The 27,208-nt window shown below is 43.2% G+C and overlaps 1 protein-coding gene across 3 annotated transcripts in view; it reads right to left on the bottom strand.

Moving 5' to 3' along the window:
* Positions 1-27,208, bottom strand: part of piezo1 (piezo type mechanosensitive ion channel component 1 (Er blood group)) — a 175,267-nt gene that overhangs the window by 14,051 nt on the left and 134,008 nt on the right. For all 3 annotated transcript variants that reach the window (XM_079249118.1, XM_079249119.1, XM_079249120.1), the window contains 6 exons: positions 19,933-20,065; positions 19,445-19,592; positions 18,035-18,187; positions 17,752-17,813; positions 8,044-8,202; positions 7,817-7,964 (listed from right to left, as the gene is read on the bottom strand). In XM_079249118.1, coding sequence (XP_079105244.1) covers positions 7,817-7,964; positions 8,044-8,202; positions 17,752-17,813; positions 18,035-18,187; positions 19,445-19,592; positions 19,933-20,065 — 803 coding nt within the window. The remainder of the gene's footprint in view (positions 1-7,816; positions 7,965-8,043; positions 8,203-17,751; positions 17,814-18,034; positions 18,188-19,444; positions 19,593-19,932; positions 20,066-27,208) is intronic.

Below are 27,208 nucleotides of genomic sequence, written 5' to 3'. Positions count from 1 at the left end.
TTTACTTTCTTGTGTAACTGTAATAAGTAGTCTAGAAATTTTCAGAAGAAAATTTGATGAGTGCCAACCCAACTACAGCCTGGCGAATGGGGAGGGTGCTAATCTTACAGCAAGAAGAGAGATAGACAAAGGTAAAAAGGGATTGAATGATACAGCATAAAAGGTTAATGGCTTTTTTTAACTTAAAAAAATGAAAGAATCTGTAACTTTGTAGGGAAACAGGAAGAACACATGGAACACTTTCAACATTTAAATGTGCATGATGTCCTCAACGCTAGAGGTGTGTGTGTGGTTGGTATATTACATGGATGTTGCTGTGCATCCATACATGTGACTAAATATTAGAGATATGTTTGTGATTCCAATAAAAGACACAAAACTGAGTCTGAGGGTCCTGTACGGGATAGTTAATGTTGCTATAACAACAAGGCTTTCTGTCTCCCAAAGAGACACCCAAACTGCCAAACAGGTAAAGTCTGTTTCTACTGTCAACCTTCAAACAGCCACTGTTTGAAAATCAGACGTTGTATCACAACAGGGTCTGTTAAACACAGAAATGTTTTTTGGGTTTTTTTTTGTTTTTTTAAAGCATTTTACTGTTTTCTATGTAGTTTTGATAGCAGCTTAAAAAGACTTTAACTCCTATGTAAAAGTCAATGGAGCCAATGGTGGATGAACTCTGAACTCTGAAGAAATTGGATAGAAAACCATTGCGAAACTATTGCAAAGGTGGTCACATTGTGTGTATAAAAATGTCAGCATTTTGGTGTGTAGTTCTTTTTATATTAACTCTTTACAGTTTACATTACACATTATTTTTGCATATGTAGTTTTTAGAACACTAAACATTGGTGGGGGGGAGCAAAGTTATCTCTACATTATTTATATAAACATGAGTTAGTGGACCACAATGTAAGGCCGCAGTGTTAACAGAAAGTCAGATCTAACCGGCCTAACATATTCTGACCACATAGACCATATTTTGAATGAAAGTGTCCATCTGCACTTTTAGGGAAAAGGACCGTTTTTCCATTGTATAGACCCCTTGTACAATGGAAATCCAGTCCTCAGTTGGTGACTCAGGTTTTAGCCATCTCTTTGTGAGAACCTTTTTACTTGCAGTCAGCAGGATGTAAAAAACGTTTCTTATCCCCAGAGGTCAGTCTTTCCACAGGTTACTCAGATGAGGTTGCAAAGGTCAAAGGAAAAACAAATGAAAAAAAACCTTTTAAATATGTTGACGTATTCCAGACCAATACTGATGAATGACTTGGCAGTTCCAAAACATATAAAAATGGTTGGCACCCTTCCTCCAGCAAGCATCAACAATGACCCAATACCTTTTCTGAGCAGCAGGATTCACACCATACATCTGACCCAGTTGTGACTCACTGTATCTTACATATATTTTCCCAACTTTCTTCTGCAATTAACGGATTACTCTTTTTCCCTCTTCACTTCAACATAAAGTCTTGTCCTTTTCACACCACAGCATGCTGTTGTACAAGTTAGATATCATTGTATTGTGTGCTCCTGATTTAATTAATGATATGTTTCAACATAGCCTGATTTGTTGAAATTCAGCTTTAGGTCATTTTTCAAATAATGTCTGAGCTAAAGATATCTGAAGAAGTCATCAGAGCCTAACTTGTAGTTTCTTTGCAGATTTTCACAACTCTGGAATGCCGCTTGTGGAAAAATCAACCATAATTGGTCCGGCCTTTTGAATTTATCATCGTAGTGATTAGGGGTAATGTCAGGATCATATGCACACCACCTTAAAACTTTAGAGGTGACTTCCAAAACTACAAATTTTAATTGTTTCATTCCAAACAGATATTATTGTGTGTGATATGGGTTCGTCAGCTAATTCTATTCTGCAGATTAATGTCAGTTAATAGAGTTTTGACATTTGTCAAAACAAAATTTTCTGAGCACCTTGTATAAGAAGGACCACCTCCCTGAATGAAATACTTTTTTGGCATCTAAACTTAACACTACGGCCCTCTAATTTTTGCTCATCAACCTGTCTCATTATGTGTAAAACCCTTCTTATGTTGTCTTGAGTCTTTGTCTGTTTGATAAAACCCATTTGATCCTTGTTTATCAACCCTGACAGAATTGCTTTTAGTCTTTGACAAAACAGAGGTAAATAACTAATAGTCTATATTTAAAACACTAATTGAGCAAACGTTACTAGATTCTAATCTGTCCTTTCCCTCTTTGGGGACGTTAGAGATTATTGCTTCACTGCGCGAGGGACCGTTCTCTTTGGGTAAACGCTAATTTCCTGAAGGGATAAGTGATGTCCTCTTGTCATTTGCTCGCCGCATTGCTCCCAGCTCCTCCGCCTATTCCACTCCAGGTCATCTGCTTCAGCTGCTCCAAGGCTGTTTCTGGTGGCCTTCACAGCGTAGCCTCTGCTGGTCATGTCTGCAGTGGTTTCCACCACCGTGTTGTAGATCCTGGTTTCATCAAGATTTTTCACCTTAAGTCAAGTTGGAGAGAGTCAAAAAGGGGATTTGCTGCTCTTTCACAATCCTGCGCACATCGGCATATTCTCTTCGCTTTATGAGAATGAGAGGGGAGTAATCATGATCCATTTCGGGTAAACCCTCTTTCCTGCCATACCTTTTGCAGTAAAACGTCTTTGGTTTTAAAGCTGAGGAAGCTCATAATAATGGAGCATGGAGGTGCGTCATCCGGAGGTAGCAGGCCAAGCGAGCAATGGGCCCCTTCATTGTGAAAGTCATGCTCGTCTTGGGGTAGCTCCAAACTGTCACGCAGCAGCTTTTCAACAAAGTCAGTAATCATTGGAGAGTCCTGCTCCGCTGCCTGGGGTACCCCATATATGCATATGTTCTCTCTTCTTGTACGACTTTCTAAGTCCATCGATTTGTCCTCCAGTTTTAGTTGTAAGATTATTATTTTTTTGTCCTCTGCCTCGTCAAGTCTCGTGTTCACCTTTGAAATTTCTTCCTTTATTTCACCCAGGACCTCGATATTGTCTTGGCAAAAGTCTCTTATTTCCTCGAGCACCACCTCCAATTCAGCCATCTTCCAACTGTTGTCCTGCCCGGTTCGTATCCCAATAGCAATCTCTAGTGACGTATAAAGCAGCTATTCATGTTAGCTGGGAGGGCTAATGGTATATTTCCACCTGAAGATTCCCACTCTGTTGGATCATCAAATCATCGCATTTGGTGTGATTCATCTTTTGTCCTCCCACTTAGTAAACAAGTTTTTTTCATATTAAAAAGGGAAATTGTTCATTTTCTCGGGTTTCCTTGGGAGCTCGCTTACAGTGCGGCCATCACTGTGGCGTTCAAGCCGGAACAGATCTTGGTGTATAGTTAAAACATGTTTGAGACAAGACAGACAAGATGGCGCCAGCAGTGTGCACGGCCGGCCGTCTGTCAGGTCTCATTGGCCTTTTGGTGTTGGTTTTGGTATTTAATTGCTGTTATGCTGCTCCTGCTCGTTTTGTATGATCACCAGTCGCTTCTTAACATCCGAGTGGCTTGTGAACGGCTTCTACAGTTCGTACTGAAGACTCCAACAACAGGTAGTCCTCCTCCCCCGCACCTATCTGCAGTTCCTGCCAACCTGTGCCGTGATCCCTGCGACTTTCCTCGCAAGAAGCACTCCAGGAAAAAGGGGAAGCGGAGTGGTGCTGTTGTGAGTCTAAGGGCCCGTTTTCGCTCCAATCGTGGCGGATTCTTGGATTATTTTTCCTGCTCCTCTTGTTAAACTGCTGGGTTTGGCTTACGGTGGCCTGTTGGTTCCAACCCGCTACTCGCGTCATACCCTCCTTTTCCTACGCCAGCCCCTCTTCCTCGGCATAACCAAATCTGCAAACGCGGAGTGAAGCTCTCCAACCTTCGTCCTCTGGATTATGTGGATCTACAGGACCTAAAGCAGGACTTAGTTTTGGATCTGGCACTTGTCAATGCCAGATCGCTGGCTAATAAAACTCTCCTGCTAAAAGACTTCTTTGAATCCCGAAAGCTGGACTTCTTGTTTATAACAGAAACTTGGCTTCATGACGGTGAGAGTCCGTTGCCTTTTTCTGAACTTCTTCCACCTGGTTGCTGTTTCTCCAGCTCCCGGTGGTCCGCTGGGAAAGGTGGTGGACTGGCTTCTGTGTGAAGATCTAGTTTTTCTTGTCGGAGACCTTCTTCTAAATGCTACTGCAGTTTTGAGTTACAGCTTCTTGTACTCAAACTCAGCAGTCCTGTTTTATGCACCTTGATCTACCGTCCTCCAAAATCCACAAAGGACTTCACAAAGGATTTTTCAGACCTTGTGGCTGGTCTTGCTCTCAAATATGCTGTGAATCTAAACCTTTTGTTAGAGACTTTCTCCAGTTCATTGACTCTTTTAATCTCACACAACATGTCTCTGGTCCTACCCACGAGAAGAGACATGCGTTAGACCTTGTACTTTCTCATGGCTTAAACATTAATGTCACTGAAATTTGTGACACACGTATCTCTGATCATCTGCCTGTGTTATTTTCCATAATGCTGCCGCCTTCTCCGTTTAAACCACTCGTCCCTGGCTTGATGCCGGCGCAATGTCGGCACGATGCCAGCGCGATGCTGGCGCGATGCCGGCGTGACGGCGGCGGCAGTTAAATTCTCTGAGAGTCACAGTTTTCTGCTGCTGTACGATATTCTGTCTTCCCCAGTTTGATTGATTGCCCTTCTATTAATGCTGATGAATTTGTTAATTTATTGAACTCCACGTGCACGGATATACTGGACTCCATCACGCCCTTTGTGACTGGGATATCTAAACCTGTGTCTGAACTTGGTTCCACGATTCCATCCACACTCTCAGACGTTTGTGCAGACGAGCAGAGAAACGATGGAGTAAGGACAGACTCCAGGTCTCTTAAGGGTTACTGAAGGATTGCCTCTTTAATTATCAGTCCTCTCTGAAATCAGCTAAAACATTATTTTTCTAACCTGGTGGCCAGTAATCGCCACAATCCCGGGTTCTGTTTAGCACTTTGAATCGTCTAATCAATCCTCTTTCCTCATCCTGTGTCGTATCTTCACTTTCAGTATGTGATCAATTTCTTAGTTTTTTACAGGCCAGATTGCAGCTTTAGATCCATATCCCCTCCCTCTGGGTTAGACCCTGCTGTCTTGTCAGAGAGTTCAGTTGTTATGGAGCAGTTTGATCAGGTGACACTTTCTGATGTAGTTTTTCACTTAAAACCTTCTTTTAGCCCCCAAGACAGCTGTCACCCCGCTCTTATAAAAGTACTTTTAGCTCTATGGACCCTGTCGTTATGTCCCTGATAGATTCCTGCCGGTCCTCAGGGTGTGTTCCTGCTGCCTTTAAGCTCTTGTCCAGCCTCTTCTAAAGGAACCCAACGTAGATCCATCAGTTCTGTCTAACAGGCCGATTTCTAAGCTCCCGTTTTTATCTAAAGTTTTAGAAAAGATGGTGTCCATACAGTCACAGGCTCACTTAGAGTCCAGTAAGGTTTTAGAAAGATTTCAGTCTGGTTTTAAACCTCTCCACAGGACTGAAACTGCACTTTTAAGAGTTTTTAATGACCTTTTGTTGGCAGCTGACTGTGGAAGTCCTGCTGTTTGGATTCTTATAGACCTGACTGCAGCCTTGGACTCAGTTGATCACCAGATCCTCCGGTCACGCTTGGAGCACTGTGTCGGTATCAGAGGACCAGTCCTTCGCTGGTTCCAGTCTTACTTATCAGATCGGTCATTTAGTGTGAATCTTGGAGAGTTTTCCTCAGCTGCAGCCAATCTCAGTTATGGGGTCCCACAGGGGTCGATTTTAGGTCCCCTTCTTTTCTCCCTTTATGTGTTGCCCCTGGGTTCTATTATTCAGAAGCATAACATTGCTTATCACTGCTTTGCTGACGATGTCCAGATCTACTTCCCCCTGAAACCACAGCGGGATTTTCTGAAGAACCTCCTCAGCTGCTTACAGGATCTGAAAACATGGATGGATTTAAACTTCCTCCACTTAAATACAGAAAAAACTGAGATTGTGGTGTTTGGAAGCTCTGAGCTTTTAAACGGTACCATCAGTGTTCTGAGTCCGCTTTCCTCATACTGTCGTACCCATGTAAATAATCTGGGAATATATCACTGACAATTCCTTTAACTTCCATCGGCAGGTTATTGCTGTAGTTAAAAGTCTTTTCTTTGTTTAAGGCTGATTGGCAAATTAAAGCCTTATCTTCCTAAACCTGCCCACCTGCTCATCATGTCCCGTTTAGATTACTGTAACTCTCTTTATTTTGGTATTGATCAGTTAACTTTGCACCGACTGCAGCTTGCCCAGAACGCTGCAGCTCGGCTGCTTAGAGGAACACGACGTTATGACCACATCACCCCTGTGCTCGCTTCTCTGCACTGGCTTCCAGTTAGTTTTAGGACCCAGTACAAGATTTTATTGATTGTTTTTAATGCTTTAAATGGTTTGGCTCCCTCGTATCTGGCAGAGTTGTTACATCAACATGCTCCAGCCGGGACTCTTAGGTCCTCTTCTCAACTTTTACTTAAAGTCCCATTGGTCAGATTAAAATACAGAGGGTGATGGAGCCTTTTCCGTTGCTGCTCCTAAGATATGGAATAGCCTTCCCCTTCACATCAGAGCGGCTCAATCTGTCTCTGATTTTCAGTCTGTTCTTAAAACCCACTTCTTTGCGCTGGCATTTGGTCATACCTGAGCTTTTCCGTGTTTATTTTAATTTTTTAAATTTTATTTTAGATTTTTGTTTTATGTCCAGATTTTATTTATTTTTTTAATGTGCAGTGTTTAATTTTAAATTGTGGAATGTTGTTTGTCGTTTTATTGTTTAGCACTTTGGGCAGCTGCTGCTGTAGAAATGTGCCATATCAATAAACTTGAACTCGTTTGAGTTTTTTAAAGTAACTTTAAAGAGAAAAGCAGATGGTGGAACATCATCACCCTAGAGTCTGGACTCCGAGTTTGATCTTTGTCTACCTTTTTAAACTTTGAATTAAGTTTCTTCATCAATGTTTATCCATGATATAGTGTTCCAAAATGGTTTTTCTCTTATCGCTCCAACACTCATTCAACTTAATGGTAGAAATTTTGCATTTCTTTGAAATATTCATGAACCCTATGCACTTAAATTGTACCAAAAGTTACAACACACAATTTCAAGTGTTCTTTTGTCTAGGTTTTCCTAAAAATAGAAATAAAAACACTTATGTGCAGGAATTTGTTACTGAACGAAAGAAATGTAATATTAAGCAACTTAAGTCTGAGAGATGACAGGATGTGTGGCTTCATGTCTTCAGCATTGATGTCCATGACAGACACTTCCCGACAGAAATTATTCTAGGACGTTTCTGCTTGGAAAAATGGAGCCCGCAAAGGAATGGCAGGCTTTGACTCAGCAGAAATGCTACCAACAGTTTGTAAAACACAAACAGTGTAAGGAAAATGTTCTGATGGCAACTAACAATCACCTGCAGCTGTAATATTAAATATTATTATGTAAATATTCAGTTCATTGGTATTGCAGTGAAAGATGCTCTCAGGCTGGTGGGAAACTGGGATTCAGGCTCTCTGTGGAGAATAAATAGTTTTCTGAAAGGAAATACATCCAAAATAAATACTGTCTAACTCAGATTATGGAAGCAAACAACTAAGCTTCATCTAAACCAGTCAGAATTCAGTTTATCATCAATTGTCAGGGGATATATTTGTTTTCTCACTGGTCAGTTTTTGACCAATCATCATTTTCTTCGTCTAGATAAGATGACACATGATGAAATTGAACTATTACTCATCTTCTTCTCACCTTCTCCGTCTCTCGGCTGCATTTAATGATGAAGATGTTGGCATAAATGTCTTCTACACACATCCAGTTGGACAGAGACAGAGTGGTGTCGGTCCAGACCCAGTCCATCACCGCTCGGAGCTCCACCAAAAACGGAACTAGACGAAATCTAAACACACAGAGTCATCTAGCTGACTCTAACATTCAGATTTCTGCAGTAGAAACAGCAGCACACACAGACAGCCTACCCCTGGAAGAGGAACAGGTTCAGGTGGTTGTACTTCTTGGTGAGGAAGTTTCCAAGGATACGAGTAGGATAACCACAGCGGATCTGATAGGCTGACAGACCAAAGTAGATACACTTCACAAAGTACCATAGCTGGGCCACGAAATTCTGACTGAACATCCTGAACAAACAGATGAGAACAGCTCATTAGGCAAGGCAAGAAAATTGTGTTTACGCAGTTCTTTTCATACATAAGGCAACCCAATGACTGCACATGAAAAATAGACATAAAAATACATGAGTGAGTTACTGACTCAAACAAATGTTGACAGTCAGTGTACAGAATACGGAAAACATCTTCATATCTCCCAAAATCTGGTTACAAGATGTGCCAAATTAAAAGGCTTTACACTCCAGATTAGCAGAACTGATGTTTAGATCCGACCTCAGGTTTTCTGGTAGTTTTTTCAGGTCGTTGCAGCCTTCTGAACCTTGAAGCCATGTGCCAACTTAAACCTCTCCAGTTTTCTTCTGCGTCACTTCAGAGATGACCTTTGCAGAGATGATGATGGTTATTTCTTTGATATGCTTTTTTTTTATTTAATCACCAGTGACTAATACACAGCAAATTAATCTTAAATCTCCCTCCATCATCTCTCCAAAAGTAAGCCTTCATTATGGGGATGCAGTTTTACAAAAGAGGCCTAAAGAGTTAAAAGTCACTGTGGCTAATTTGGTGTCAGCAGATCAGATAACTTTAACACGCACAGTATTTCTCCCCTCTAACAAAAAAAGTTGGTGTTGTATTATACACCATTGGAAAGCCTGATCACATTTCATTGTTGAACTAACTAATCAGTGCTTTAAGTGGGCCATGAAACCGGTAACATCACCCATGTTTTTGTGTCATATTTGCCATGTATGACAAACTGAGAGCAAATCATTAAGGAAGTAACAGCACTTATTTTGTTCCACTTAAAGCAGTGAATGTAATATTTAAGGATCATATTTTGCTGATTGAGCCACAAAGCTAAATGTGTTGTCACCCCCTAAAATGTGCCATCAGATTCAAAATCAGCTCATAATTTCCATGAAATGGTGAAAGGTCTCTGTTTCAGGGTGTGATGTGTTGTTTATCTGCTACTGGGAGTAAAATATGGCTTGACAAGATTTATAAGTCATCATATCACATTTTATTTACATTTTTCACACTTTTTCAGAGTTGGATTTTTTTTTTCTGGAAATCCCACATTTACCAAGTTTGATAAAGATTCATGCTTTTACTCCAAATGTTTTATCAGTCATGCAAACATCAGGACCATCAGGGATTTAAACATCCATCCATCCATCTTCTGCTGCTTATCCGGGGTCGGGTCACGGGCGCAGCAGCCTAAGCAGGGAAGCACAGACTTCCCTCTCCCCAGACACATTTGCCAACTCTCCCGAGGCGTTCCCAGGCCAGCAGAGAGATATAATCCCTCCAGCGTGTCCTGGGTCTTCCCCGGGGTCTCCTCCCAGAGGGACGTGCCTGGAACACCTCACCAGGGAGGTCCAGGAGGCATCCTGACCAGATGCCCGAGCCACCTCAACTGGTTCCTCTCGATGCGGAGGAGCAGCGGCTCTACTCTGATCTCCTCCCGGATGACCGAGCTCCTCACCCTCTCTCTAAGGGAGAGCCCGGCCACCCTGCGGAGGAAACTCATTTCAGCCGCCTGTATACGAGATCTCCTTCTTTCGGTCACGACCCACAGCTCATGACCATAGGTGAGGGTAGGAACGTAGATCGACTGGTAAATCGAGAGCTTTACCTTCTGGCTCAGCTCCTTCTTCACCACGACAGACCGGTGCAGAGTCCGCATTACTGCAGACGCCGCACCGATCCGTCTGTCGATCCCACGCTCCATCCTTCCCTCACTCGTGAACAAGATCCTTAAATACTTGAACTCCTCCGATGGGGTCTTTCCCAACCCAGAGAGAAAAGTTCACTCTTTTCTGGCTGAGAACCATGGTCTCAAGTTTGGAAGTGCTTTTTGATTCCCAAATGTTTCACATTCAGTTGAGGCTTGAGCAAGAACTGGAGATCACAACCAGATTAAGCCAACGGCACCACAGAGCAGAGACCCAAGAGATTTGAGGCCACCTAACCGGATCTCCTCAACATCTTGACTGCGCCTAAAATTCTTTCCATAAAAATCATGAACAGAATCAGTGATAAATAGCAGCCTTGGCAGAGTTCAACCCTCACTGGTAATGAATCCAACTTATTGCCGGCAATGCAGACCAAGCTCTGACACCTGTCGTACAGGGACTGAACATGGTCCCCCATTCAAGGGGGTTGGATCCTCCATGCTCCCAGAGTATCTGCCACACGAGTCCCAAATGACATGGTGAAATGCCTTTTCCAAGTCCCCAAAACACATGTACACTGGTTGGGTAAACTAACCTGCCCCCTCCAGGATCCTGAAAAGGGTATAGAGCTGGTCTACCGTTCCACAACCACAACAAAAACACACTGCTCTTCCTCAGTCAATTGTCTGATGGACTCTACTCTCCAGGACCCCTTAATAGACCATCCCAGGGAGGCTGAGCAGTGTGCTCCTGTAGTTGGAGCACACCCTCCAGTCCCCATTCTTGAGGAAGGGGAGCACCAACCCAGTCTACTAGTCCAGCGCGGCATATCCCTGATGTCTAAGTGTCAAATTGGACAGAACTCCCTAATCAGGATGTCTTGCTCTGCCCTGGTTTTATTCTTTTTTTTTTTTACTTTGGTTTTATATCTTTATATTTTTGCATGTTTTTATGGTGATTTTAATTTTATGGGCAAGGACACTGACTAACTAATTAGCCACAGCTGGCATTCCCCCTCCCTGCCATGAGATTGGCCAATGGGGACTACTCAAGTAAACCGGGACACTGAGAAGACGCAATGTCATTCCGGAGAGGTGCAGCGGGGATCACAAGCCTGATCCAAAGACATGATACAATGCGACTGAAACAGCTAAATAAAGGAATGTTGATCCGTCTAGCTGTTTTGAATGAGCGGGCTGGCTCCCCGAGACGGAAGTGTGTCAGCCCCCATCTGTGTTTCCCCCACTGCTAACGACACACAGCTGAGACCGAGGAAAGCAGCGGTGAATCTACCAGGTTGCTACAAGGAGGACACACCCCCATCTCCTCTGAAGGATCCCCCCCTCCTATAAGTGCTTGAGCACCAAAGGCTATTCCACTTCTTGGACTGTGTGTGGGATCATGCCTCAGACACTCATCTGGCATCCTGTTCCTTCAGCAGTGGGAAATGGCCTGGAATCACAAGAACCCATGTGACATAAGCATCCTGCAGAGGTGTGTCAAACAGGACAGCCCAACAGCATGCAGTCTTACAGACACACTACAGATCTTACGATGACTCATTTTGTCCCATTCTTCTTGGGTTTCTATGCTGAAACAGCAATGGTATGTGCTCAAAACAGCCAGTTCCTTATTATACGGTGTAAGAAAAAACGTCACGTCGCTTCCCAGATGTGAAAATTGTATAGTGTCACTTTCCTAGCCTTGGGACGCTGCCAAATAGCAGCGGCTCTAGAAATGCACATGATAGATGTCACTGCGTCATCAAACACGTCCAGGACACAGAGTTTTACAGTAGAAAAGTTGTGTCTTTAAGAAACTCTGGAGAGATCTCATCCAACCCTGGAGCTCTGCCACGAAGGAGCTTTTTAACCATGTCAGTGGCCTCAGCTCCAGAGATAGGAGAGTCCACTGTTCAGTCCTCTGGCTCTGCTTCCTCATCAGAAGACATATTGGTAGGATTGAAGAGGTCTTCAAAGTATTCCTTCCACTGACCCACATACTCCAGAGTTGAGATCAGCAGTCCCTATTCCGCTGTACACAGCTTTGACGGAGCACTGATTCCCTCTCCTCAGCCGTGAGATGGTGGACCAGAATCTCCTTGAAGCCGACTGGAAGTCTTTCTCCATGGCCTCTCCGAACTCCTCCCATCCCTGAGTTTTTGCCTTGGTGACCGCTGAAGTTGCATTCCACTTGGTCTGCCCATACCTATCAGCTGTCTCCAGAGTCCCACAGGTCAAAAAGGCCTGATAGGACTCCTCCTTTAACTGGACGGCATCCCTCACTGCTGTTGTCCACCAACAACTTCTGGGATTACGACAGGCACCAACAACCATAGCCATAAGGTTCTTTCAGGCTAACACAGAGATGCAAATGCATGCGTTTATTACAAGCCATATTGACCGTCATGCCCTGCTTTCTGGTCTTCCCAAATAAAAAGAGTATCTCAGGTTTACAACTCTGCAAAACTCAGCAGCTTGAGTCCTGACAACACCAGGAAGTGGGCCCATATCACACCAATCTTAAGGTCACTGCACACCTACTGTGCTTCAGGAATGATTTTAAGATTCTTTTAACTGTTTTTAAATGTCTTGATGGTCTTGGGCCATCTTATCTCTCAAAACTACTTTTACCCTATGTGCCCTTGCAATCCCTGCACTCCTCTGGCAGCAGGCTTTTCCTGATTCCCAAAGTCAGGACACATATCCACAGAGAGGCGTCATTCCAGTGGTATGGCCCCCACCTGTGGAACAGTCTAGGATCTCAGGGGTGCAGTGAATGTTCATGATTTTAAGAGCAGGCTCAAGACCCACCTTTTTAGTTTGGCTTTTACTTGATTTCTACAATTTAAGTTTTAATCAGTTAATTTAATCAGTTTTAATCTTTTAGTTTTTTATTATTAATTTATATAAGTATGTACACTGCTCAAAAAAATAAAGGGAACACTCAAGTAACATGTTGTAGATCTGGATGAATGAAATGTTTTTATTAAATATTTTGTTGGACTAAAGCATCCGCCAACTCCTGGACAGTCTGTGGTGCAACTTGGCGTTGGTGGATGGAGCGAGACATGATGTCCCAGATGTGCTCAGCTGGATTCAGGTCTGGGGAACGAGCGGGCCGGTCCATAACATCAATGCCTTGGTGTTGCAGGAACTGCTGACACACTCCAGCCACATGAGGTCTAGCATTGTCTTGCATTAGGAGGAACCCAGGACCAACCGCACCAGCATATGGTCCCACAAGAGGTCTGAGGATCTCATCTCGGTACCTAATGGCAGTCAGGCTACCTCTGGCGAGCACATGGAGGGCTGTGCGGCCCTCCAAAGAAATGCCCTTCCACACCATTACTGACCCACTGCCAAACCGGTCCTGCTGGAGGATGTTGCAGGCAGCAGAACGTTCTCCACGGCGTCTCCAGACTCTGTCACGTCTGCCACATGTGCTCAGTGTGAACCTGCTTCCATCTGTGAAGAGCTCAGGGCGCCAGTGGAGAATTTGCCAATCTTGATGTTCTCTGGCAAACGCCAAACGTCCTGCACGGTGTTGGGCTGGAAGCACAACCCCAACCTGTGGACGTCGGGCCTTCATACCACCCTCATGGAGTCTGTTTCTGACTGTTGGAGCAGACACATGCACATCTGTGTCCTGCTGGAGCTCATTCTGCAGGGCTCTGGCAGTGCTCCTCCTGTTCCTTCTTGCACAAAGAAGGAGGTAGCGGTCCTGCTGCTGGGTTGTTGTCCTCTCACGGCCTCCTCCACGTCTCCTGATGTACTGGCCTGTCTCCTGGTAGCGCCTCCATGCTCTGGACACTACGCTGACAGACACAGCAAACCTTCTTACCACAGCTGGCATTGATGTGGCATCCTGGATGAGCTGCACTACCTGAGCCACTTGTGTGGGTTGTAGACTCCGTCTCATGCTACCACTAGAGTGAAAGCACCGCCAGCATTCAGACCAAAACATCAGTCAGAAAGTATCGGAACTGAGAAGTGGTCTGTGGTCACCACCTGCAGAACCACTCCTTTATTGGGTGTGTCTTGCCAGTTGCCTATAATTTCCACCTGTTGTCTGTTCCATTTGCACAACAGCAGGTGGAACTGATTGTCAATCAGTGTTGCTTCCTAAGGGGACAGCTGACTTGGAGTTACATTGGACTTGGTTACAATGGAGTACATTGGAGTTACTTTATGTGTTGTTTAAGTGTTCCCTTTATTTTTGTTCCCTTTATCATATATTATAATATGTATATTTTTGTGAGCAGTTTATATATATATATATATATATATACACTGTATATATTATGTTATAATAACAACATATAATATATATGTATATATTATGTTGGTATTGAGGTTGTGTTAATACATTTTATGTGTTTTACATGGTGTTTTCTAGGGGTGGGAACATCGAATCAAATCAAATATTGGGCTTCACAATTTTAAAATCCATTTTTGTGTTTAAAAAAAAAACAAAACAAATTTTTTTCAAATACATGAAAATATTCCATAATAAAATTTGTCATTTTTATTGTTTTTATTGATGTTTTTACTTGTCTTCATTTGCATTATAGCAACAGAATGATGGTATGGCTACTGTGTTGTTTTTTCCTAATTTAAATAAAGAAAAACGACAAGTAAAAAGAAATTTGTACATTTTTTCTGTTTATAGTCTACAAAAATCAGCAATATCGGGGGGGGTGTTATGGTCTTTTATCTGATGCGTCTGTATGCATGTTTTCTTCCTGTCTCATTTTTAATTGTAAAGCACTTTGAGTCGCATGTTTTATGTTGGAAAAGTTGCTTCATAAATAAAGTTTGATTGATTGATAGCTCCGGTTGGCCATGTTGACAATACATACTTTTTACTTATTTATTATTTTCCATAACCAAGGTCACTTTACGAAAAAGAAAACAAAATTACATTTAAAAAAAAAACAAAACAAAACATTAGGATAAAACAAAGCAGACGGAGGGTTAGAGAGAGTAGGCCACGCTTAATAGATGGGTTTTAAATTCATATTTGAATGATGGGAGGAAGTCAGTGTTCCAAAGCTCAATGGGAGAAAGTTCCAGAGCCGGGTAGCAGAGCGACTGAAGGCCCTGCTCCTCCTGGTGGTGATGTGGGCAGAAGGAACCATAAGGTGAATGGAGGATAATGAGAGTACAGGAGGGAGTCGCAGTATGGAGCAGTTCAGGTAAGTAGCAGGGGCCGGATTGTGGATACATTTTAAGATAAGACCTTGAAACTGACTCTGTATTTAATTGGGAGCCCAGTGGAGCTGTTGAAGGACAAGGGTAATATGTTCAAAGCAAGAGGTGTGGTTACGATCAGGGGAGCACAGCCCTGGAGAAGCTACAGTTTGGGATTTACTGGGAAGACCGAACAAGTAAAACCTCTGTTTTACTGCTGTTGATTTTGAGAAAATTAGAGGAGAAACACAATTTGATTTCCTGAAGACAGTAAGAGAGGTAGTCATGTAGAAGAAAGGAGTTAGGTTTGGAAAAGATGTGGAGCTGGGTTTTGTCTGCATAAAAATTGAAAGTAATACTATATTTACAGACTATGTGGCCATAGGGGAAAACATAGGTGATGAACAGAAGGGGCCTCAAGACTGAGCCCTGTGGCACGCTGGCCGTGATGGGAAGTGAGTTTGAAGTGTGAGCCTAAAGTTAAATGAACTCATTTCATCAATATCACCTGCTTCTCTTGGGACATGGTTGAAGCTGTGCCATGTGGTGCTAAAAGCATTTTTTTTTTTTTGTCTCTTGCCTCGTCACAATCGTCTCACAAAATATGAGAACCCATTTAACCCACTAAACTGTCCTGGGCCCAGTTTATTCAGTGCTGAATTGTGGCAAAGAGCTGGACAAATCTCTCCAACTCACTCTGACAAAAAGAAGAGTTATACTAAGAGTGGAAGTGCTCTTTAAAGAGCTGAGTCTTTAGCTTGCTCTCAAAAGTAGATAAGGACCCTGCAAATTGGACAGAGTTTGGCAGTTTGCTCCATCACCATAAAACAACAGAGCAAAAGAGTATAGCTACTGTTTTAGCCTTGGTGAGTGATTGCAGTAGTCAATACATGAGATGACCAGAACCTGAACCAAGGACTGATTGTCTTGATGCTGTAGAGAGCAAATTAGAAGGTATGGGATACCGAGGCAAAATGGACCTTAAAGGTTAACTGGTCATGAAACCAAGACGTAGGCACAAGCATGATAGAGTCAAACTTCACACTCATTTACAGAGGTAAAGAAAGTCTTGGACAGATGGAGCTGAAGGTGGCGATCCTTCATCCATGCAGAGATATCAGCAAGGCAAGCTGATATTCTCAGTGAAACGTTGTGTCGTCTGGTGGGAAGGAAAGGAAAAGCTGAGTGTCATCTGCATAGCAGTGGTAGGAGAAGCCATGAGAGCTTCCAACTGCACCGAGTGAGGAGGTGTATAGTGGAAAGAGAAGAGGGCCGAGCACCGATCCCTGAGGCTCCCCTCTTTTCATGTGATCTGGACACGTCTCCTCACCAGGACACTCTGAAGGATCTTCCGGAGAGGTAGGACGTGGACCACGAGATGCCAAGCTCCAGGAGTGTGGAGAGGTGAATCTGGTGCTTGGCTGTGTCAAAAGCAGCAGACGGGTCAAGCAGGATCAGGACTGAGGACTGACCAATGGTACTGGCAAGAACCAGTACCAGACAGGAGACCAGTTCCAGTGGAGTGGTACTGCCTGAAGCGAGACTTATGTGGATCTAACTGGTTTTTATCTTGAAGGAACTGGGAGACCTGACTGAAGACGACACGCTCCAGTAGTGCGAACATGAACGGCACCAGTGAGACCGGCCAGTAGTTTCCAACCTGGACTGGGTTGAATGTGGGTTTCTTCAGCAGCGGGGTGACCCGAGCTTGCTGGAAGACAGAGGGAAAGACAGCGGATTCCAGAGAGGAGATATATATATTATATACATATATATAATATATATATATATATATATATATATGGAAGAAAGACAGTCGGACGGACAGACAGACAGACAGACAGACAGATAGATCGATAGATAGATGATGGGGAAGCCTCTCCCTTCTAAAATCCAGGACCAACTCCTTTGTCTTTGCTGTATTCTAATGCAGACAACACTTCTGACACCAGTCTCTGAAAGAGTCCACCAGTTCCTGCTGTTTTTGATACTTCCTCTTCACCTCCTCGTCCCATTGGGCGAGGAATTTGCGCAAATTCTACATTCACAGGAAGGCTAGTTGGAGTAGTTGTGTTTTCTCATGCTCAAACATGGTGTTTGTTCTGGACATTCCATGAGGAGCACAGAAGTCCATGACTGGGAGGCATGGTCCCCCCAATCACTCCCCTCCAGGTCTCACTGTCATTGCCCACGTGAGCATTGAAGTCCCCCAGCAGAACAATGGAGTCCCCAGAAGGAGCACCCTCCAGCACTCCTTCCAAGGACTCCAGAAAGGGTGGGTACTCTGAACTGCTCTTCGGTGCATAAGCACAGACAACAGTCAGAACCCCCCCCCCCCCCCCCCCCCCCAACTCAACAACTGAAGCGTTGAGCTGGTTCTATTGTTGGACTCAACTCATCAGTGTGTTCAGGTGAGTCCAACGATATCTAGCCAGAACTGTTCAACCTGAGCTAGTGTGTGAATTCAGACTATCGAGTTAGAAGCACTCAACCTCACACACGAGCTCAGGTTGCTTTACTGTCAGAGAGGTGATGTTTCATGTCCCTAGAGCTAGTTCATGCAGCCAAGGATCACACTGCCAGGGTCCCCACCTTAGGCTGTTGCCCAGAAAACACTGCACCCAACCCCTATAACCCCTCCTGCAGGTGGAGAACCAGAACAATACATGCATCCTGTCATGTGATGTTACCTTTCAGTGACAGCAGGCAGGATGAAGAACATCCACAAATGAATCCCAAAAACAAGGATGACCTGGAGTGAAGGAACACAGAGTTAAGAGCTGAATAATAAAAAAAAATTAAAAACTGAGGAGAAAGGAAAAGCCTTAACCTGCAACATGCAGTCAAATAACAGGATTTTATAAATGACAGAGCAATTTTCCCAAAACTCTGAAAATCAACTTGGTGTGTGAGACACACTCCTCATGATGTCAGGATGGAGAAGATAAGAAAGCTGTCAAAGTAAAGGTGAACCTGAAAGATGAGTTTTCCCAGGACAGCCTTGCGCAGGTACAGAGCTCTGTCTATGATCATGGTGCTGAACTGAATGAGCAACATGACCAGGAAGGCCTCTGGAACCTGGTCTTCTGACAGGCTGGAGGCAATATCGGCAGCTGCACTGTGTTTCTGCAGGAAGAACATCCACAGGCAAACTTTACATTTTATCCTTTTTTATATTTTCTTTATAGGTTGCTGATTAGCAGTGCTTCTCCTCTTTCAGTGGAAATAAGTTTAAACCTGTTGTACATGTGCTCCACCTAAAAACCAAATACAGATAAAAACAGCTAGAACATTTCGGAAGATATTCTAATAGGTGATCAAACTACTGCTCACAAGCATATACATATTCTCTGCCATATAAATATAAATATTAATAGAGCAGCCATGATGTAATTTGTCAACTGGAAAGAATGAGCTGTTGGGTAACTGGTTGTTATGGTGACAGAGCTGGGCAGTTCCTTCAATAAGACAGAACTGAGCCTAATCATTCATGTTTCTATGATATTAACTGTGTTTCCATTGCACCTAGAATTGTGCAAACACTAAATATTGCAATGAAAGAATGCTAATGAAAATGCCTGTATTTTAAAAAAATAAAAAGATAGAAGCAGTGATGACGAGCATTCTTGCTCATTTTTATTAAAGGCTTTTTATTCTAAGTCACTTGGAATCCCTGGACCTGGATTATTCTGTACATTTTTTGGGATTTTAACCCCTTCATGTCTTGTCAGCATGATGGTTAATGTTGCCATGACTACGGTTTCTTGTCAGCATGATGGTTAATGTTGCCATGACTACGGTGTCTTGTCAGCATGATAGTTAATGCTATGGCGATGCGGCCTTATCGCTCCCACAGAGACATCCAGAAACAGTCACAGAGGCTCAGATCTCTTTTGACTCAAACTTTGAACAGTGTTGGAAAATGAAAGCTATATTGAACAAATTCTTGAAATGTGAGCAAAAGAAAGGTCTGCTAAATGCACAAATGTATTTTTTATTCTACTGTCTTCTAATTAGTTTTTATGGAAGAAACTGACTTGAGGCAAAATCTGACAACAATTTAACAGAAGTTAAAGGAGCAGACATAATGCCGAAGTTTCAGTGGATGTGAAACAGTAACATAAAGAAGAGAAACTAAGAGACGTGATGGTTGATGGAGAAGGTTGGATGACGTGAACAGACGTGATTATCTTCATGATGAGATTGTTTCATGGCATAGCAAACATCCTGCTGCATTGTTCTGTGATTCTTTATGACATTCTACAGGATTATTCTCATGAATGCAAGAAAACAAAATAACAGTACCAAACATTTACATGAATAATATGACACCAGAGTCTGATGAGAGGAGAGGGTTTGTCTCTGCATTCAGTCATTTCTCACCCCAAAAGCCCAAAAGCCGAAGATGATGATGACAAAGTCGATGACATCAGTGAGGAACATTAGAGCATACACATCAGTAGCCGCTCGATATTCGTCCTGCGTGATGTTTCTAAAGAAGCTCTGAACTGGCCGACTGACACGTTGAACCCTGCAGAGGAAAACAGAGGCGTTACTCCAACCTGCAATCTGATCCAGCTGTGACTGCAGCTGTTTGAGTCCTCACCACAACAATAACGTCTGCACATGGGCAGCTGTAGCTCAGGAGGTTGTCTTTCAGCATGACAGATGGGAGATTGATTCCAGGCTTCTCCTGAATACATGCTAAAGCATCCTTGGGCAATACACACTGAACCCTAACCCCACCCCTATGTGTCTTTCAGGGTAAGAATGTGTGTGAATGGGTGAATTTGCCATGTGCTCTTTGAGTGGACTGGAAAAGTGCAACATGGCCCATCTAGTACACAGTGACAGGCCGTCATCCATCTCACCCTGCTGTGAAGAAGTGTTTCATCTTGTGTCCGAACGCCAGTATCTGCAGGCTGGCCGCCTCTCTCCTCCTGCCTTTATGCTTCTTCTTCACTGGTTCTTTACTGGATTCTGAAGCCACAGTTATCGGCTCCGCTACAATAATAAGACACAGAATTTAAGAAAATTCACCAAGAAACAGCAAGGGAAAAAAAAGAGAAAAACAGAAATAACAAAAAAAAGATTGTTAAACTTTTAGGCTCCATCATTCATCCCCAGCTGATTGGAACACTGGAATGACCTTTTAATGGGACTTCCCAGTAAAACCAGCAGACAGGATCACTGGAATGACCTTTTAAAGGGATTCCAGTAAAACTAGCAGACTAGATAACCGGAATGGGGACTTCCCAGTAAAACCAGCAGACTGGATTACTGAAACGGACTTTTAATGGGACTTCCCAGTATAACCAGCAGACAGGATAACTGGAATGACATTTTAAAGGGACTTCCCAGTAAAACCAGCAGACAGGATCACTGGAATGATCTTTTAATGGGACTTCCCAGTAAAACCAGCAGACTGGATCACTGGAATGACCTTTTAAAGGGACTTCCCAGTAAAACCAGCAGATTGGATCACTGCAATGACCTTTTAATGGGACTTTCCAGTAAAACCAGCAGACTGGATCACTGGAATGAACTTTTAATGGGACTTCCCAGTAAAACCAGCAGATTGGATAACTGGAATGGGGACTTCCCAGTAAAACCAGCAGACTGGATTACTGGAACAGCCTTTTAATGGGACTTCCTAAGACGAGCATTAAACATCTGCAACGACCAGAGTCCAGACAAGAGACCAGAGTCTAGGTCAGAGTCCAGACCAGAGTCCCGAGTTCAGACCAGAGTTCCAAGTCCAGACCACACCAGACCAGAGTCCATACCAGAGTCCAGAGACCAGACCAGAGTCCATAGTCCAGACCTGACCAGAGTCCAGAGTCCATACCTGAGTCAAGAGACCAGACCAGAGTCCAGAGTCCATGCCAGAGTCCAGAGACCAGACCAAACATGGAGAAGCAGCATTTAGCTGTAAGACCACTAACATGAGGGAAAACTGCCAGTGGAGATGAGCCTCTCACCAGACGTAGACACATCCAGGTTTTTATTTTCTGTCTTCGAGGTTTTAATGTTTCATGTGAACACTTTAAATGTTGTGCACATGAAAGCTGCTGTGCAAATAAACCTGCCTTGTGGCATCACAGGTTGGCGACCATATTAGATTCCAGAACTCCACCGTGACCTGACTGGTCCTGACTAAGTTATTGACCTGGTTCTAGACTTGGTTCCTGACTCTGTTACTTCCAGGTTTCTGACTTTGTTTTTGACTCAGCTCCTTGGTCAGTTCATGACTTTGTTCCTGACTTAGGTGGTGACACGCTCCACTTTGTTTTGCTCTCAAGGCTGTAATAGTGGGGAAGTTGGGGTCTGTGCTTAGGCGTGTCTGCAAGCCGCTTGGGTCTCGGGGTTCTCCTGGCCTCTTTCCCTTGTGTGGACGGGGTCACATTGTGTGGGCGTGGTTACATTGTGTGGGCGGAATAAACAAACTTTGTAAAATGAACGGAAAAATAAAACAGGAATCCAGAATATGAAGGGCATCCAGGTCATCATTCTGCTGCTTCAACCAAGGTGGGAACTGTCCGCTTTTCCATTTTAACTACGCTTAGTTCAAATGTTCAGCCAATCACAGCATACTTTTTGAAGCCCCACGAGAAAAAGTTCTGTTCAACTGATGTGTTCAGAATGACCTGCAAGATACTTCAGTCATGTTCACGAGAACAAAAATGGCATGTTTCTGTGTCCTTAATAACAAAAAAGTTCTCCTTTTATGCTGAGGATGTAACAAGCTTGAATTACTGACTCAGTTCTTCACTGAGCTACTGACCAGATTACTGACTCTGCTCCTGACTTGGTTCCTGACCTGGATCCTTATTCTTTTCCAGATTAAGTCTCTGAGTCCGTTCCCGACTCGGTTCTATACTTGGTTCCTTATTCCTTTTATAGATTAAGTTCCTGACTCAGTTCCTGACTCGATTAGTGACTCAATTCCTGACTCGATTTCTGACTTGGTTCCTGACTCAATTCCTGACTCGATTACTGACTCCATTCCTGACTCAATTACTGTTGGGAATTTCAGTTGTTGTATCATTCTAAGTTTATATTATAACTTCTCATTTTTCTCATATTGATATATTCTTTATTATTCATATTGATATATTCTTTGTTATTCTCCATGTACAAGTTAAAAGTTTTCCTGTGTGCATGAGAAGACTTGAGTTTTGATAAACAGAACGTCTGTCTGGGCGATATGCCAGGGAACACTGAACAGCGGACGTGGGAGACATCTGTTCCCCAAAATAACGATTACGGGAAAAGAATTACGCACACACATCTAACTGCTGAACCAAACACACACCCACACACACACGCATTGTCCAAGCACATTCACATGGACTGAAATCGCACCCACATACGTGCACCGTTTGTGCACGTATATATATATATATATATATATATTGTATTGTATCATATTGTATGAACGTCACGTGGTATCTTTCAATAAATACTGCTTGCAGGATGTGAGGGTCAGCTTTCGGCTAGGTTTTAGTGACCGACCTGTTGCCCCCGCTTGCAAGTGAAAAATGAGAACGTCTTGTCTGGACTCCTGATTATTTAATGATAATTATATTAAAATGTTAAGGGTTTAAACTTAACATATTTTGGTGCTTTGTGAAAGCCGGATTCCAAGATCGGTGACAGCTGAGGATTGAAGGCGAGACACGTCGTTTAGTCTGTTGACAGCCGGGGCATTAGCATCCTGTAATAAAGTCCTGTGGCGCGAATTTGTCTCTAGGGCGGCGGAGTACCCAACTTTCCTCACTGGACATCGGTTGATGGAATTTCGAACATTTAGAGCCAGAAGACGCGAAGCGGTGAGATAAACTTTTTCTTGTCTTTCTTTCTAAGTGAGGCATCTCCACCTAGAAGGAGGTTGGTTGACTACTTAAGCTAGTTAACACAAGGGTTCGTTGACTAATTTATTTAATCAGCAAGAGGTTTCTCCGCCTTTCTTTAAGGAGGTTAAGAGGTTCATTAACTAATTAATTGAGTTAACAAGAGGTTTCTCCACCTTTTAAGTGGGTTAACGGCATCTCTGCCGAATAAGAAGGTTTTGGTAGCTCCGCCGGAAGTGAGCCTATAGTTAGGTCTTTCTCTTTTTTCCTTCACTCCTTTTCTCACCTCCCATGTGTGTATGTGTAAGGAGAGTTTGTGAGTGAGTGCCACTCTCGTGGAATCATGGGACGGTGTTAAAAACATCTGATCTTGTGAAGTACACGAAAGGAGTGGATTTGATTTACGCTCTAACAGACACGTAATCTGTAAAGAGCACAAGTTGTCATGATGGGGACAAAGAACAGTAAGACTGCCTTGAAAGGAGATGGGAAGTTCATGGAACAAAATTTCCTAGGCAGCACATCATTTCTACATAGATGGAACAAGAAGTATAAGTTTGCGAGAAAATTAACAGTGCAAGAATGCAAAAAGCTTGTGGAGCAACTGACTTTGAGAGTAGCAGTCAAGACAGGAAAAAGTAAGCAGAAAAAAAGAGTTTCAGCTCAGGATGGCGAGGTTATGGTTAATTCAAGCTCGAAGATGATCACAGAATAAACAAACAAAAGTTTTGCAGGCAGTTGCTGTTGTGAAGTCAGATGAAGAGACTTTGATCCCGTCAGATGCGGTGAGGAGAGAAAAAGTTAGGCAAGATGCCAGAACAGAGACCCAGAGAGAACTCAGAGCAAACAGACAGAAGCAAGAGGCAAAGAAAACAGAGAAGAGCAGTCAGATGACCACAAGAAAAGCTAATATAGATGGACTGACAGAGAAAACAGACCGAGTTGACAAAATAGTACAAGTAAATGCAGTAGTGACAGAACAGTCAGATAAGTTGACAGGGAAATCAGAAGGTCTGTATCCATGCTTGACAGAGCAAAAGCGGGAATATGCAATAGCAGACCAAGCAACAGCAGAAACTTTTCCCCTGATAGAGGTCGCAAACCCTCGTTACAGCCTCGATAATGACCAAGAACGCACTATACATGTCTATCGACCTTGCACAGACCAGGAATGTACTGACGCATGTTAAAGCCTAGGTGACCCTCGGACGAATGTAGAGGACTTCATAAACAAGCATCACAGCCTCAGACAGTCTTATTTTCTTGATGGACAAGAAATTGAAACGACCTTTAAAAAATGCCTGACATATGATATATGGTCGAGAGTCCGGGGACAATACACTGGCACACGGGCAAATGGAACTGTGCTAAACCACACGGAACAGTTGACCAGGTAGGGGCAGTGTATGATAAATTGAGACAGACATTTTGACCGACGCCAGACTTTAACAAAATAGCCCAGTGTAAACAGGCTGAAAATGAGGACCTCTATGCGTATAGAAATTGACTGGAGGACATTTTTCAAAAACATAGTGGAATCCCGGAACAGGCAGGGGAGGACACATTTCTTAAATGAGACAGCTAAAGCAAGCACTGATGTCTGGGTTACCACCATGCATAGCCGACTTTATCAGGAAACATGATGTTAATCATGCAACAGGAACTCTGACAGAGTGCATGAACTGGGCACAGCACGCTCAAACTGTTATTCGAGGGAAAAAAATAAGAAGAATCTCACAACTGGATCAGTTTTTGTGAGTGAGACAAATGGTGTTGAACAACCACAGGTGTTCTATACAGGTCCTCCAACTAGAGGTTGGATGGGAACAAAAGAAGGGGGGAAGAGACAAAATCAGTTTGGGAGAGACTTGGAGTGCTGGAGATGCGGCCGGAAAGGTCACATGGCGAGGAACTGCAGGGTCCACCCAGCTGAATTCAATAGATCACCCACACATGACTCATCAGGACACGATGACATGTGGAAAAACACAGGAAGCTCCAGAGAAGCAGAGAGGATCTGTCTGCATTGTTGACATCTCTGCAGCAGAAATAATGGTTTTTGACCAAAGCATGAAGAAAAAAACCAATGATCACCCTAAAAGTGAACTGTAAAAAAAATGTCCTTTTTATGTGATACAGGAGCAGATAAATCAGTCTTGAATACCAGAGTGCCAGATCTAACTTTATCAGATGAAAAAATTTCTGTCAGTCAGCAAATGGCCAGCTCAGCTTACAACACGACAGACCCACTATGGTTCAAGGAGCCAAATTCTAAGAAATCAGTAGAATGTTCTGTAATGTACACGCCAAAATGTCCAATAAATTTGATAGGTAGGGATTTATTACAGAAATTAGAGATTTCAGTCATTCCCACTAGTCATGGCATGGTTGCAGTTTGTGGAAGGGAAAATCAGGATGGATTTTTTTCATCAGAGCGTGAGAGAACCACACTTTTATTGGTCCTTAGATATTTCACAGGAGAACATTTCCCATGCACCACTTGAGTTAATCCAATTAGCAGAAGAACGCCAACAGACAGCTCATGACACCCATAAACCAACAGAGTTATGAGTCACTCTTACATTTAAAGAGGAATCAGGGCCTGACCCCACTTATGAGATGCAAGTTCAAGATTTAGGTCCCCAGAAAATCACAGTGCAGACACTTTGTGGACTTCTTAGGAAATTCAGGATGTAGTGTGATAATCTCACCCAAAGCTCAGAGTTTATTCAAAGGGAAAAACTTTCCACATCTCTCACTCACCAAGCGGCCAGGTTCCACTTGGCTAGAAGTAGGTCATGTGGTGTCAGTAGGAGACAAGCAGGAGCACTGGGAGTCAGGAAATGGGGGTTGGGATGTGAACAGAGAAAGACAGATGTATCGGAAACGCTTGGGGTGGGTTTCTAATGCAACTCCACAGACACACTTGGAAGAACCCAGTTTTTCAACAGCATAATGTTATTTGGTGGATTTAAATTCATACCCTGAGTTAAAAGAAATTCCAGAAACTTTGTGGGCAAAAGGGAAAAATGATGTAGGGTTAATGACCACAGCTCAGCCAGTTGTCATAAAACCCAAAACAGATTATAGGCCAAGAATCAGTCAGTACCCCTTAAAACCAGATGCAATTGAAGGAATCAGGCCGGTCATAGAGGATATGAAAAAGACAGGAATTATTGAAGAAAATGCAGACGTGTGTTGCAGCTCTCCAATCTTCCCAGTCAGGAAGGCAGATGGAAGTTGGAGACCTGTACAGGATCTTAGAGCAGTGAATGCCGCAGTGGAGAGTCATGCCCCAAACGTCCCGGATCTGCACACAATCCTTAACAATTTGAAACCTTCACAGAAATTTTTCACAGTGATCGATTTAAGTAACGCATTTCTCTCAATTCCGGTCTGAAAAGAGTCCAGAGGTTGGTTCGGGTTTACATTTGAAAGAAAACAGTACACATTTACTAGATTACCACAGGGTTTTTCTGATTCTCCAACTATTTTTGCAGCAGCCATCCAAAACTGTTTGGCTGGATTTAAAGTCCCCGTCCATTCACAGGTAACTACAGGTTCCCGAGGTTCCTACATCGACGATATCGTCGTAGCTTCGAACTGCTAAGAAAACTGTAGAGAAACGTCACTCAAACTTCACAGATTCTTAGCTGACACTGGAAATAAAGTCTCACTCAGGAAACTTTACTGTGTAAAAGAGGTAGTGAAGTTCTTACGCCGCCATTTAATAAGAGGTGATGGGAGACGGCTTTGTGAGGACAGGAAAGAAGCGATATTAAACGCACCACAAGCAGTGACCAAGAAACAAATTATGCAGTTTCTTGGTCTGTGTAATTTTTGTCGAGCTTGGATTCCTAACTATGCAGAAATTACTCAGCCCTTATTGGATATAACATACGAGCAGCCAAAGTCGATGTCAGATGTGCTGACCTGGACACCAGAGTCCTTACAGGCTTTACAGGATCTGAAACAAGCCACGACAAGTTCTACAGTTCTGAGTTTGCCAGCTCACTCAAAGCCATTTATTCAAACTGTGGACTGTAAAGGAAATTTCAAGACTTCAATGTTAGCTCAAGAACATGGAGGGAAACTAAAACCCATAGGGTTTTATTCAAAAAGACTTGATCCCGTGTTGAGTGCATTATCCCCGTGCGTTAAAGTTGTGTGCGCCTCAGCACTGGGGGTCCAAGCAACAGCTGAAATTGTCATGTTTCATCCATTAACATTATTAGTCCCTCACGAGGTGGAAATTCTTCTCATGCAAACAAAAATGACTTTTCTGTCACAAGCT

The sequence above is a fragment of the Telmatherina bonti genome (genome assembly GCF_933228915.1).
Source record: "Telmatherina bonti genome assembly, chromosome: 11".
In the NCBI taxonomy this organism is placed as follows: domain Eukaryota; kingdom Metazoa; phylum Chordata; class Actinopteri; order Atheriniformes; family Telmatherinidae; genus Telmatherina; species Telmatherina bonti.
The sequence above is the reverse complement of the archived record's forward strand: the minus strand, read 5'-3'. Positions and strand labels throughout refer to the sequence as shown.